This window comes from Cupressus sempervirens, chromosome 8, assembly GCF_028749045.1.
Source record: "Cupressus sempervirens isolate cs-2001-9-10 chromosome 8, ASM2874904v1, whole genome shotgun sequence".
Classification (NCBI taxonomy): Eukaryota; Viridiplantae; Streptophyta; class Pinopsida; order Cupressales; family Cupressaceae; genus Cupressus; species Cupressus sempervirens.
The window spans coordinates 536,334,174-536,347,457 of NC_143125.1; the positions used below are offsets into that span (position 1 = coordinate 536,334,174).

The window sequence follows — 13,284 nt, forward strand, 5'->3', positions numbered from 1 at the left end:
GTTCATTCAGAAATTTTTAAAGATATGTTTTTTTTGTTGTTGTCAGTCTGGCCCGGTTTATTAATTTTCTCTAAAATTGCTAAGAATCAAATTAATTCAATTTCTCTCTCATGGGGTCAAATATTTTCCTAAATGTTTGTCAGTAATATTGTCTCAAAACAAAACATCTTCCAGAAGTGGTTTTCTAAAGCCTCTATAGGTATTTAAATTTAAAAAAAAAATCTTTAGTGTTTTCTCAACATAGTGCCCTGGAAAAGTAGTTATACCTATCTTTTCATCCGGGAGACAAATCTTGATCACATTCAGTTTATGTAAGTTTTTATTATAAATAATGTGACAAATAGTGCATTGCTTCAACCATTATATTATTAAAATACATTATAATTTAAATATTTATAATAATGAATCGGTAAAAAAGGCTATTATTACTATTAGATGATAATTAGATTTATCATCAAGATATAATTATAAATACTAAAATTGCTATCATATACATAACCATCCATAATCAAAGCAATGTATTTTGTATATTAGCGAGCTGAAATTTTGTATATGTTGAATGTTGTAAACATGTCACTCCTTTTTATTGTCTGCTTCTTGAGTTTTCATGGCCTGGTCCCAGACTTGGTCAATAGTATTTACGATTTTGATGCTGAACTTGAAGATTTTCATGCTATGTATGCAGTTTATACTATAGCTTAATATAAAAAATTTAAGCAATGTCTAAAATCAATATATTATATATTGATAATATATATAAATATCTTAAAGCAAAGTTTATATTGTTACGATATAATAAATAATAAATAATAAATAATAATCATATGATATTTATGAACTTGCCGACTGATATTTGAGATTATCTTCACGAGGCTAGTGGTCGATGAGTCTTCATAACGGGCACCTAATCAGCGATTCAAACTAAATAGATTATAATCATTAAACAATGACGAGTCTTAGTGGCGAGTAAGGGACTTGTCTGCTGACATCACCCCTCTTTGCATAGTATAGATGAATCACATCATAGGAACGGGGAGATACATCTGGAGATTACATACAGAACTTTTAATATTTCATTATACTCAGAGTAGTATACAAAGTAGAGAATACACGGTAACCGCGAAAGATGAAGGGATGTCTTATACATTATATATATATATTTCCAACTCAGGGTTTTATTGGAGGGATACACATGGAGAATGGTATAGACAGGACAATGAAAATAAAATTGAAGTTACTAAGCATCGACTAACAGAAGGGATATCGCAGATATAATTCCAAATCAGACAAAAGAGCCACAGCAATAAGGAAGGCAGAACAGTTAGAGACGTACAAAACAAAGAAGTTGGGGGATATATTCAGTGAATAACGTGGAAAACTAATTCATTATGCGATATTGATATCAGAGATTAGCGGAACGATAACTATAGGTAACGATATTGCACAGCGAATGGAGAAATAGAACCAAAAAGTGTCAGTGTCGAATCAGGACAATACACCATATGCAATAACAACCATTGCCATGTGAGCTCAAACATGAGACACAAGGCAATCTGAGTCAATACTAAGAAAAAGGGGAATCAGATAATAGGAATTATGAATCACAAGGGCAATAAATCTACAGAAGAGACATTCATGCATTATAATCAGCGACTGAGACAGTCAGTAAAATCCCAACGACCTCCATTCCAAATTGGCAATAATAAGAGAGGAAGATAGATTATAAGCACCTGTTCTCCTAATATATCTGATTTAGTCCAGTTACCACATCTGCAAAATAACATATTTTAATTGATTTCATATACTGAGCATAGAGCAAATAAAGATATATAGACATCATCCATTTGAAGTAAGGCTCCCAAGTGATAATAAAAGAATAATAATTTAGAGCCCTGTTCTTATCAGCACAAAAGTACATGAGAGACCATTATAATTCCGTTGGAATCAAGAAAGAGATTTAAATATATCTCTAAAGGCTTCAATAAGACATTTAACAGTGAGTGTCAAACTAAAGCAATGTTCCAGTACCCTCTAGTGATGGCTGTGCTCCAGGAGTGTTTCTTTGCACAAAAAAACCATCTAGAGAAGATTGGTTTGGTGATGCTCTACTAGAACCAGCAGAAGTGGAAGCCAAGGGGATGATAGATTTGCAGATCCGTGGGCCACATTGAGAGCCCTCTATGCCCTCAAGTGCTTCTTCTTCATCAATGTTGGCTGGGATACCTAGTCACAACCCACATTATTCCATTACAAAATGATCATTGTTTTAGAAAAATCTAGATTCTAAACTAATGATGGTGAATGTAAAATAATAAATGATTCTTAAAAAGGAGATAGTCCAAGTCTTGAGATATCTTGCGATTCAGAAATGATTGCCCTCATGGCCAATTTTGCCCTTTCTCTTTCCAACCTTTTCTCTTCTTGGATAGAGAGCGAGACATTCATCTCTCTCTTTATTTCATCTGCGATGGATTGACAAAACCTTGTGTCATGCCTTACTAGCCTTCCAAGATGGTATTTCAAACGAGATATGCCTCCACCAATAACTTTTTCACATCTTATGCATATTGCAGTATTATAGCCGGGTCCTTCAAAAACATATGCCTATGCCTTGTTTCTAGCCCCTTTAGGGTGTGCTCCTACATATCCCGATGGACATGCATCTATTGGGGCTTTAACAGACCCAGACGTAGAGACATATCTATTTGCCATTTTAATGAAGAATCAACCTACACATGTCACATACAAAATGTGGGCACAAATTTAGAAAATTAATAAAGAAATTTAGAAATAAACTAAGTTAGTTTAGTACTTTAGATAAGTTTAAACATAGCTGAAACTTGAAAGAAAAAAACAAAAATAAGTGTTAGGTTATGATATTTTAAAGAAAAAGATGAAATTTTTGAGAAAACTTTGCAAAATTTGCTAAACATTGGTGTTATTCGTTACCTTTTAATAGGAGTTAGAGTAGATTGGAAATGGTATGATAGAGTTTTTATAAACTTGAATGCATTTAATACAAGACAAAATGGTGTTCAAACAAAAGAGAAAGAATCTTGAAAACTTACTTGTGAACCTGAATTTGCTTGAAAAATCTCTTCGAATCCACTCCAAATTCACAACAAATCGATCTAGAATGCTTCAAACGATGGTCTTTCTCTTTCCAAACCTTTCTACATTGTCCACATGGACTCTGCCAATGAAACAAAATGACTATGGCCTCCTGCTGGGCCGCACAGTCCATTTAACTGGTGCAGACGATATCTTTCCTCATTCCAGGAGAAGTTGCTAAGTTATCGCAGGTATTTTGGCAACTTCTTGGCATTATGTTGCAAAATCTTTGTGATATTTGGCGATATCTTGGCGTTATTTGTTGCCACACTGAATTTCTCGGGACTAGATAACTTATCAGTGAGAAGACGGCAACAAGTTGATCAATGGGAAATATCGTAATCAGAAATCATTATATTTATGCTTATAATCGTCATTTTATTGTTACCAGTTATTGATCTTTACATCAAAAATTGGTAATAGTGATCATATCGAAGAGTTTCACAGGTCCTCAATCTTTGTATTGAGATAAAATTAGAAGTAGTTTTCGAAATCAGATCTTCAGACATTTTAATAGTTTTATTTCTTTGTCATAGCTGCGTGCTTGTTTCGTGGTGATGGGCAAGCACTGGTTACCTTTTCTGCTTTGAGGTTAAAATCACAATAAAAAAATCTTATTAAAAAATACGAAAAAAAGAGAGAATTTAATCCTATGTGGGAGCTGTAGCACATTAATTCAGATAAAAAAAGCTATAAGGTTTACCCAAGTGCTGGTTTATTTGGATTTATTTATTTGGGCAAATAGAGTCACAGTTGCACTAATCACGACAAAAGTTTCATGGCGTTAGAACGCTACACTTTATCACCAATAGTACTGCAACTTATTGCTGATAAAACAGTGATAAGTTTATTATTTATTGACTATAGTCGCCTAATATGGATTGCCAGCCAAATACAATGCGTTTTACATTTTACGAGTTCTAAACTGTTGCTTGTGGAGAAAAAGAGGGTTGCAAGAAAAAGAAAGGCGATTTGCAGGGATCTAGAGCATCTTAAAAAACCAGGAAAGTGGTGTGCAATATGGAGTTCTATGCGGTTCTTAAGGTGCTAATTTGGTCTTGGCGGTGGTGGTGCTGTTCCCTGACCCAATTGGGATGTTGCCCATAAATCCCCATTTTATTTCTGGAGTGCATTACAACTTTGAGTTTGTACTGTACAAGTCATTATCTAGACTCTTGTTAGGGTGGGAGGGGGGCGGGGGGGAGGGGGAAGAAGGGATGTAGTTGGCACAAAATGCCTATTGTTGTGTTTGATAATATAAGTTGAGTCACAGCCAATTGTGCAGAGGGAGGAGGCATACAATGGACTTCTAGGATTAGACCCTCTACCCCCCTAGTAGTTTTTACTAGAGTTATTGGGACGGGGAAGATGAAGAGGAAGATGCAGAGCATTTTAGTGTTGTACTTATATTTACTTATAGTTTTACAAAGACAATTTGCTATTTTCAGTTTTCTTGTAGTTGTGACGATTAGGCTACGGCTACTAGCCATCAACATTCCATATTGTGATGACATTTTGTTCCCAATTTGCATTTAAATATATCTAGACTTAGCTTGTTTGTTTTGTTTACCCATTTACTGACTCATTAGATGCATCTCCTATTTTTTACCTTTTTTTGTCCCTTGGCGATAAGTTGCTGATAGTGATATTCTCATCTATGAATCATTTCTGAAATCTTTGAGAAACCAAATCTGGTAACCAATACCTAGATTGTATGCAAATGGCATGGTAAGGGGTATACCGTCAGGGGATCATTTTTAATTATTGAAAAGAGACTCTTTATCTGTTCCGTTATGTTCTTATGACATGATTATTGCATGTCTCAGAGTAGGTATGTTCTTGTAAAGCTGCACGTGTTTTACAATGGGAGCCAGGGTGTGAAAATTGTAATGGTAATGTTTATCACTGACAGAGGAACCATCCAAAGAAAAAATTGTTGTACTAAAGGTGAATTCAAGATTTTGAATAGTTGCGCACGATTTTTTTATATTTTTCCTTTAAGAGGAATTATATTACAAGAAAAAGAAAAGTGGAATATGTTAGGACCATATGGTGCATTAAATTGATTTGAGATCGAGGTTTGCACTCAAGAGAAGATAGCTTTCTTTCATTTTGACTAAATACGTTTTTAATGTAAAACATCTCACTCAATAGTATTAAGTATAATGTTACCAGTGCTAATTAAAATAGGACACGAGTGAGGATATACATCAGAAACAACACATTTTTAGAAAAAGAGGGGATGGTTTTGGGGATGATGTGTATGTGAAATTTATAGTTTAGATTTCCCTTAGTTTAATGTCCTGAAGATTCACTTTTAATTAGCATGATTAGTTTTGGTTTTGTTTTGTACCAGGTGTCTGGATTAAAGTCAATAACAGCTAAGCACCTGGCTTTGGCAAGTCAGACTATCAGCTTTTTCTATGCCATTATTCCAGGTATCAGATGAAGCAATGTAATTTACATGTTCTGTATGGTGTGTGGGATTTGCAGCATTTGTTTCTGATACGTGGGACTAACATAGAGATTCAGAAGTCATTGTGGTTGTTATATTCAGGTCAAAGCCTTGCAATGAATTTTCTAATGTGTTTTTCCAGTATGAAATTACAATATAATGCTATCAAATTTTAACATATAATCATGTGAGGAAAAAATAATAAGAGACAATATAGAACCTGCACAAAGCACGCCAATAAATACTGATATTGTATCATTCATTCCAGAAATTACATATTAACAGCAATAAGCAGTGGGACTCTATTACCTCTCTAATATAAGTCTTTTCTAAGATACCAATGATAGAGATAAAAAAACTCTCTCTCTCTCTCTCTCTCTCTCTCTCTATATATATATATATATATATATATATATATATATATCTGGAAATACAAATGTGTATAAGTTTAGCTGCAGGCTCATACGAGACATCAAAGTTCAAATTTAGTCATTAGTGTTATCTTATTTTATATTACATGTTATCTGTTGACTGATTTGCAGCCACTTATTGTATAGGTTCTGTGAGCTGCCTTTTCTGATTCTTTAAGGTGACAATGATTTAACGGCCTCATTGCAATTAACCAGTTCAGGGTTGTTCAATCACAAGTAGTCCATGCATTCTAAACTTTGTTTGTGACTTTTGTCGCCAATAAAGTCATTCGATTTGTTTGTGCAACATTCGACAGATTAAAACTAGTAAATTGTCAGTGTTATCTTTGGTTTTTGCCCAAGTCTTCAAAATTTACATGGGTCTCTAAACTTTCAGTGTTTAGTTTTCAACCACATGTATCAGCTGATTTTTCTTAGATACGGCATTCTGTTATTGTTTCATAGTGGGGTGTGAGAGAGCTTATGGGCCACCATGTCTGCTTTTATTATTGTTTTAAAACTGACTGTTGAGGTATTCCACAGATGTCCTTGGCTCCCTGAGGTTGAGTAAACATCTACGGGACACCAAGCTCCAGAGGCTGGTGTTTTGGAGACATCTCCATGTCAAGGAGAGGAATCATCTCCTGCTGTCTCCCTCTTGTGGGGTCCCCAGTGGGGGCATGGAATTAGGTTGGAGAGAGAACACATCCCTATTTATTACTGATAAAAAGTTGTTGAGGGGCTCTGAAAGGTGCTTGTTGGCTCTCAGAGAAATGCTTGCAACAATTTAAAGTAATTGCTCTCCAATGGAACGTAATACTAACTACCTGATCATTCATTATGTGTTTGTTTAATTGTGTGATACCTCAAATGTTGCTTTGTGTGATGGTTCATAAGGTGATTATAATCAGAAAAGTCGAAGTATGATTTTTGTAATTCCCTGTCAGGGAACCTGGTAGGGCTAAGTCTAATTTACCTAAGCAGTGTAGTTTTTATATTTATTTTCAAAAAACAGGTTCCCTAAACAATTTAAACCATTGTGACCAATCACTTATAGATTCATTAGATGGAAAGTTCTTAAAACATAGTCCACATTAAAGAAGTGCTCATAGCGATAATATTAATATGATTTCCAAATTAACAAAGTTCATGATTGCAAAATAAAACATGATTTTCATTGTATAACTAAACACATAACATTAACCATATATTTTAAGGAGTCTTCACAATGAATTTCACCCAATTGAACTTATAGAGAGAGAGATAATAATCATACAATCTTTTTTTTCATTTTTCTTTCCTATCTACCCATCCCTTAACATTGCTTTCTCTCAATTACATCCACATGTAGGTACAAAATGCCAAATTACAACTTTACACCAATTACAATATGATCAATAACATCTTCAAAATGTCTTCACAAATATCATCCAAGCATCTTCAAGGAGAACTACAATGCTAAATCTTGAACAAGCCTCAAGTTTTGCCACCCAATCATATGGAACCTAAGGAACCACCCCTCGAGCTAGGAGACAAACCATGATCCATCAAGGCAATACACAATCTAGGGCTTAGTCCAAAAGAGGTCTTAACAAACAAGACTCATTTACCCACAAAACACCCAAGGCAAAAAGGCAAGAGTGAGTGTTGTGACCACATCTAGGTGAGTGTTATCATACCTTCCTAAGATGTTGACATCATCCACCTTGGCTTAAGGCCATCTCGCTGCAAGAATGCTTTTTCCCTCAGTACTCCAACGAGGATAGGCACGACCAAGTAATGTTGGCATCAACCACCTGGGTTAGGGACCTTTAAGTTACGCAAGATGTCCCTTCCCTGAGTACTCCAACAAGACTTCCACAATTATCTTTGTTAAGGTGTGAGAAACCCAACCCAAACCCAATTCATTTAAATATTATGTTTCCACTTATTATCCACTCACATTTGGAGTTAGCCTGCGCATGGACCTGACCTCCAACTCATAGGATCACTGGCAGCCACTTTCGGGCACCAACACCTATGGTGAACCACTCATCTGGGGTTTCTAACTTTCTACCCTACTCAAGCAAAAGATCATAACATGGCTTATTGACCCAAGAAAGGTTGCATTCACAAATAACAGTGTGCCTCATATGCAAACACAGAAAGTGCAAGACATACTTGACAACATCATTTTCAGAAAACATTTTAGCAAATTGACCAGAATCCATAAAACTGCGCATACATTCCTTATACAGCACGTGTTTACTGAGGCTGCGCTTCTATAGAAACTGCACATTTATTAAGCAGAAAGGCACATATGTTTAGTATAGTTGTGCAAGTGTTATAACAATGCATTTGCCTTGCAGAACAACGTATGGATGTAGCAGAGACTTGCTTATGTTTCGGTAGTGCTAATGTTGCATATAACTGCGCATATGGTTTGCAGAGCGGCGCATTTGTGTTTCAACACATATATTTAACAACATTTCGCATTTATTCAACAGATTGGTGCATGTGTTTAAACAGGCTAGCAGATAACAGGATTTATGCAGTGCTGTTCATAGGTTAAGTATAACTACACATTTGTTCCAGAATTCACAAAAAATATATAAAAAAGAATGCTGTGGATGGAATTCCAGAATTTTTGAGCATGTGAGGGTTCATTTGGGTTGAAACCCCAGACCAGGACCCCAATGTACTTCCCATTTGGGGGATTCTACCTCTAGAAATCTACTTCAGACTCAAAGCCTTTTACCCATGGTCAAGGAAAAACTAATGAAACAAAATATACAACCCTCAGAGATTTCTACACTAACAAGGATTGAAAATGCAGAGATTACAAGCAAATTCATATATGCATAATAAACAATTCCATTCTTATTTGCAATGATACTCATACATCTATTTACATGGGAGGAAATGCTTGGTCTACTTGTTTTCTGAGTTGTAAGTGGAGTTGTTTGCTGATATGAATCTCAAGCTTCCTGAATCCTTCAATTTCCAGCAAGTCTGATCCTTCTTCCCTCTTGATCTCCTGGACACCCCAATTGCAGTGTATTAATGTAAATAGTTTATAATAAGGCCTTGACTATAGTTTTGGCCTCCTTTTTCTCTGATCTTTTAATTGCCAGGAGTCTCCTTATTTATAGGGTGTTAAGATGGTTGCATTGGTTGTGCTGGTTGCAATGACACCCCTAACTATGTTTTCTAATATTAATTAAATCAACTTAAAAATTTTTGTTTGAAAAATGTTTAATATTCTCATTAGTAGAAAGTTTTCAAGGTGATCCTGATTTATTCCCAAAGGCGTCTAATAGTGTAATGGTTAAATTTCTTGTCATCTCCTTCAAGGGTCAAAGGTTCAAATCCTTAGGACCTTTTGTCATACTAGTCTAATCTAGTTTCTTGTTATGTTTCAAGCTCATGGTATAAATTTTTGAAGAGTTGTGTAGGTGAGTCGGTTGAGGTGAACTTGTGGTAGTGGTAGGTTCAAGGTTCGAATCTCTTATCATACTTTTACTTCTTTATTTGTTTTCAATTTATTTCACTGATCAGTTTTGTAATCTATTTGTGCAAGAATTCACATTTAAGAAAGCCATATTCACAACACAAATCCACATATATTTTCTTGGGCATATATGTGTGCACCCATATATACTCAGGTAAATATATTTATTTAGAGGCACAACTGACATTAAATAAAGATAAAATTAATTATTAAACCAACAAATATGAGGTTACTGACTCTCCTATAAGGACTTGCTAGGCTCATTGTGCCTAAGTGGATCATGGTTCCATCTCCGGATCATTTTATGGTATAGAGGCTTAGTACTTGTTCTTGCAGACACCTGCATCACCAACCAATGCACATTGCATATCTATACAATCTCATGATATAGCATACAATACTATAAGCATCAAGTGGGTCAGTAGGTTTAGAATTTATGAAACCAAAATCTTTATTAGAACACATAAAGTGTATATATATATATATATATATATAAGCATCTCATGTAAAGTAACATCACATCTACTATCACTAGCATGAAAAATTAAATCTAGTACAAAATATTTCTCAAATTAAGTCGCTAGGGTGGCACTACAATTTCTGTATGAGTAATTCATAAATCATATCTTCTGCAGAGATGATGTGGATGTGTATAATTTTAGAGATTGATTACCATGATTGTTGGCCATACTTTTTTTGTTTGATTTGAGATATGCTTTAGATCAGATGGTGCATTTGTTGTCACAAGGATGAATTTTCTAATATTAACAGTGCCCTAAAAGATGAAACAAGTCACTGACTTGAGGTCTGACTGTATTTTATGCTGAAGATGTAAGGCGGCTGCTTGTCCTGAATATACCTGAAGCACACAAAATTCTACTACTATCTGAGATTGATCGAGTTACGCAGGTATATTTTATTTCGATATTCTTTATTGCATCATTTGACTTGAAATTTCAACTTTCAATCATGCCCTTGAATCAAAATGGCTGAAAATACAAATTTTTTAAATTATGAAGTGATGTGTTATTACAAATTTGTGAGTTTGAAATCAACAGAGTCTTGAGCATATTCATATATATGTATCAATGAAAGTGAGAAACAGAAAAAAGTTTGGCACAGAGTATTTACAGTTTTTCGCATTTATATATCTTTAATGGGATTTCATATTTCAGGAAGATGTAGTTCCGTTATCTGATTGCATTGTACATTATAGCTTATTTTTATTAAAGCAATCTTCCAGGATTACAGGGTGCACAGAGATGAGATTCATTCAAAGCTTGTGCAAATAATGAAAGAAAGGTTACTGGTCCATCTCCGTATATTGCCACAAATTGCGGACAGTTGGAATAAACCAGAGGACAATGACACTCAACCTAGCCAATTTGCACGTGCTCTAACAAAGGTGGTATTCTTATACTATCTGATTCAGTATCCATCTTTTCTTCTGATTTTGTGATTCAGCATTTTTTTGTTTATCTCAAGTATTCCATTTACAATAATCTAAAGTTCTTTTCAGAGCATCTGTTCTTATTACCTGCATCTTTCATGCTTTGGTTGATGCTACTTTATCTATGCTTTAAAGCTGCTCTATCTTTAGTCTCTTCAGTGACTTTTTTCATGTCCTCAAGGTCAAATGTGTAGCTTTACATCTCTCTTTTACTGCTAATTGTAATTCACATACCATGTACAATCTGGCTGCATCCTTACAATGAGAAATCTGCTTCAGATGATGATCTGAAAGTGGGCCATGCCTATGTGGGTTTCTAGACGACTCCCATTGTGCCATATACATTTATAAAAAAACAGCCTCGCATTAAGATGTGCACCTAGACCAAACCAGAATTGTCATCTGCACATACTATTATTGTGCCAGACAATGCGACAAACAATGAAATTATTCCATTCAATTATTGACAAACGCTTCCAATACTCCTACCAAGTACCATCTCATGTGAGAAGCCTTCAATCAGTTAAATAAAAACAATCTGTCACTACTTTATAACTAGTCATAATGAACAAAATAGCTTCCTTAAATCTTTGTGGAAGTCTCTTGTTCAAGAGAAGATAGATTAACCAAATTGCTGTTATTTTTACTTATATTAGAGTATAGTCTTAAAACAAAGCTCCTTGATTTGCCATGTACTCAACCTCTTTATTTTATTTTGGATCCAATAGCAATGAGAGATGCTGAAGGAGGTTAGCTTTGAGCACTTTCATATAATTACTTGCTCTAGAATTGCCTTCAATTTCTAATTTGCACATTTCCCTTTTATCACCACTTAAAGAACTGCGAGTCTCCTTCAACATGCACAGTATGAAAACCTACGTCACATGTATCTACAAGAGTAGCAAACATTGGTACCCATTCTGCATATTTATTTTCTCACCGGAAAAGAGATAGCCACCTAATACAAAGCCACCATTGTAAGGGCCCAAGCTCTGCAAGGGTTCTCTTGAAATGCCCTGTCAAAATTCATCTGCCAGTTTCAACCCTGCTATCTTAGAGTATCCCTACATCTCATCCTATTTATTTTCCCTCGAACTGGAACCTTTTTTTAAATTCCACATTTCAGGTGAGCTTTAATATTTGGGAAGGAGTCTGCAAAATTCATCACAATCACCACAGTTCCCTTTTCAACATTGACCAACATGATCATGATTGTAACTTTTTATTTTTACTTTGCACATTTAGCTTTTTAAATCTTGCCTTTTTGTAGCTTAGCATGTTTTAACAGTATGACACTCTTGTATAGTCTCTTATGTGTCAATCTGCAGTGATCCATATATTGCAAGGTCTGTATTCTAAATAATGTCTTTAACTTGAGTTTGTTTTTGTGCATGGAAAATTCTAGTCCTCTGTTCAATAAAATAACAATAGATAATGCTCCAATCAAGGTTGTTTGATAAAATATATATCATATTCTTATAGCCTCTCTCCTATTATGATTTGTATCTCTACATTTTTGCATTGATTACTTATTGTTGAATGAAGTGACGGTAAAGAACCAATATCTCTTGCCAAGGATAGATGACTTATTTGGCTAGATGAAGTGAGTGAGACTGATCTTGAAGATAGATCTTAAGTCGAGATAACATCAACTTTGTATCCATGAGTATGACATTCATCGTACAACTTTTAACATTCAATATGGGCATCATGATTTTATGGTTTTACCCTTTGGGTTAACCAATGTGCCATTAGTGTTCTTGATTCTTACGATTATTTTGTTTCACACCTCCCTTGATTGGTTTGTCCTTGTGTTTCTTGATGACATAATAGGAACAAAGTTATTGAAGCCATTATTAACATAGGTTATTATTAGAAAATTATAATGTTTCTTTAATGGTCATCTTAGTTAATCTAGTTTATTAAGTAGTTTCTATTTTTTGTCTTAAGTTTATGATTGTTTCTTTTAGAAACATTGTCTTTGTAAATCTATGTAAGGAACTTCCATCTCTGTTCCATACAACAACATCGATTTACCATGAAATGGTATCGGAGTGTATCGATGGGATTTCGTAAAATTTGGTGATTTTTCAAGAAAAATTGAGCCTCTTCTAATTTGTGTGACAATTTTCCAGAAATTTGTTTTTTTAATTTTTTGAAATAAAAGTTATTTAAGGTATTTTATGAAAATTTTGTGGTTCATCTTCAAAATTTTTGCTGAAAATCACAAGCTTGGTCAAGAGTTTTGATTGCATGATTTCTTGGTTTTAGAAATAGTCTTTGATTTTCGAAGGTTGCATGTACTTGCATGTTGTTTCATGTGTTGTTTTACCATGTAAAAGTCTCATGTTTTGCCGCATCAAGGTTT

At 34.6% G+C, this 13,284-nt stretch overlaps 1 protein-coding gene across 4 annotated transcripts in view; it reads left to right on the top strand.

The window, feature by feature from the left end:
* Window positions 1–13,284, top strand: part of VPS54 — a 163,905-nt gene that overhangs the window by 107,385 nt on the left and 43,236 nt on the right. For all 4 annotated transcript variants that reach the window (XR_016355657.1, XR_016355658.1, XR_016355656.1 and 1 more), the window contains 3 exons: window positions 5,468–5,549; window positions 10,296–10,375; window positions 10,710–10,871. Coding sequence is in view for 1 of the 4 variants with exons in the window: in XM_089798340.1 (XP_089654466.1) it covers window positions 5,468–5,549; window positions 10,296–10,375; window positions 10,710–10,871 (324 nt within the window). In the remaining 3 variants the exon portion in view is untranslated. The remainder of the gene's footprint in view (window positions 1–5,467; window positions 5,550–10,295; window positions 10,376–10,709; window positions 10,872–13,284) is intronic.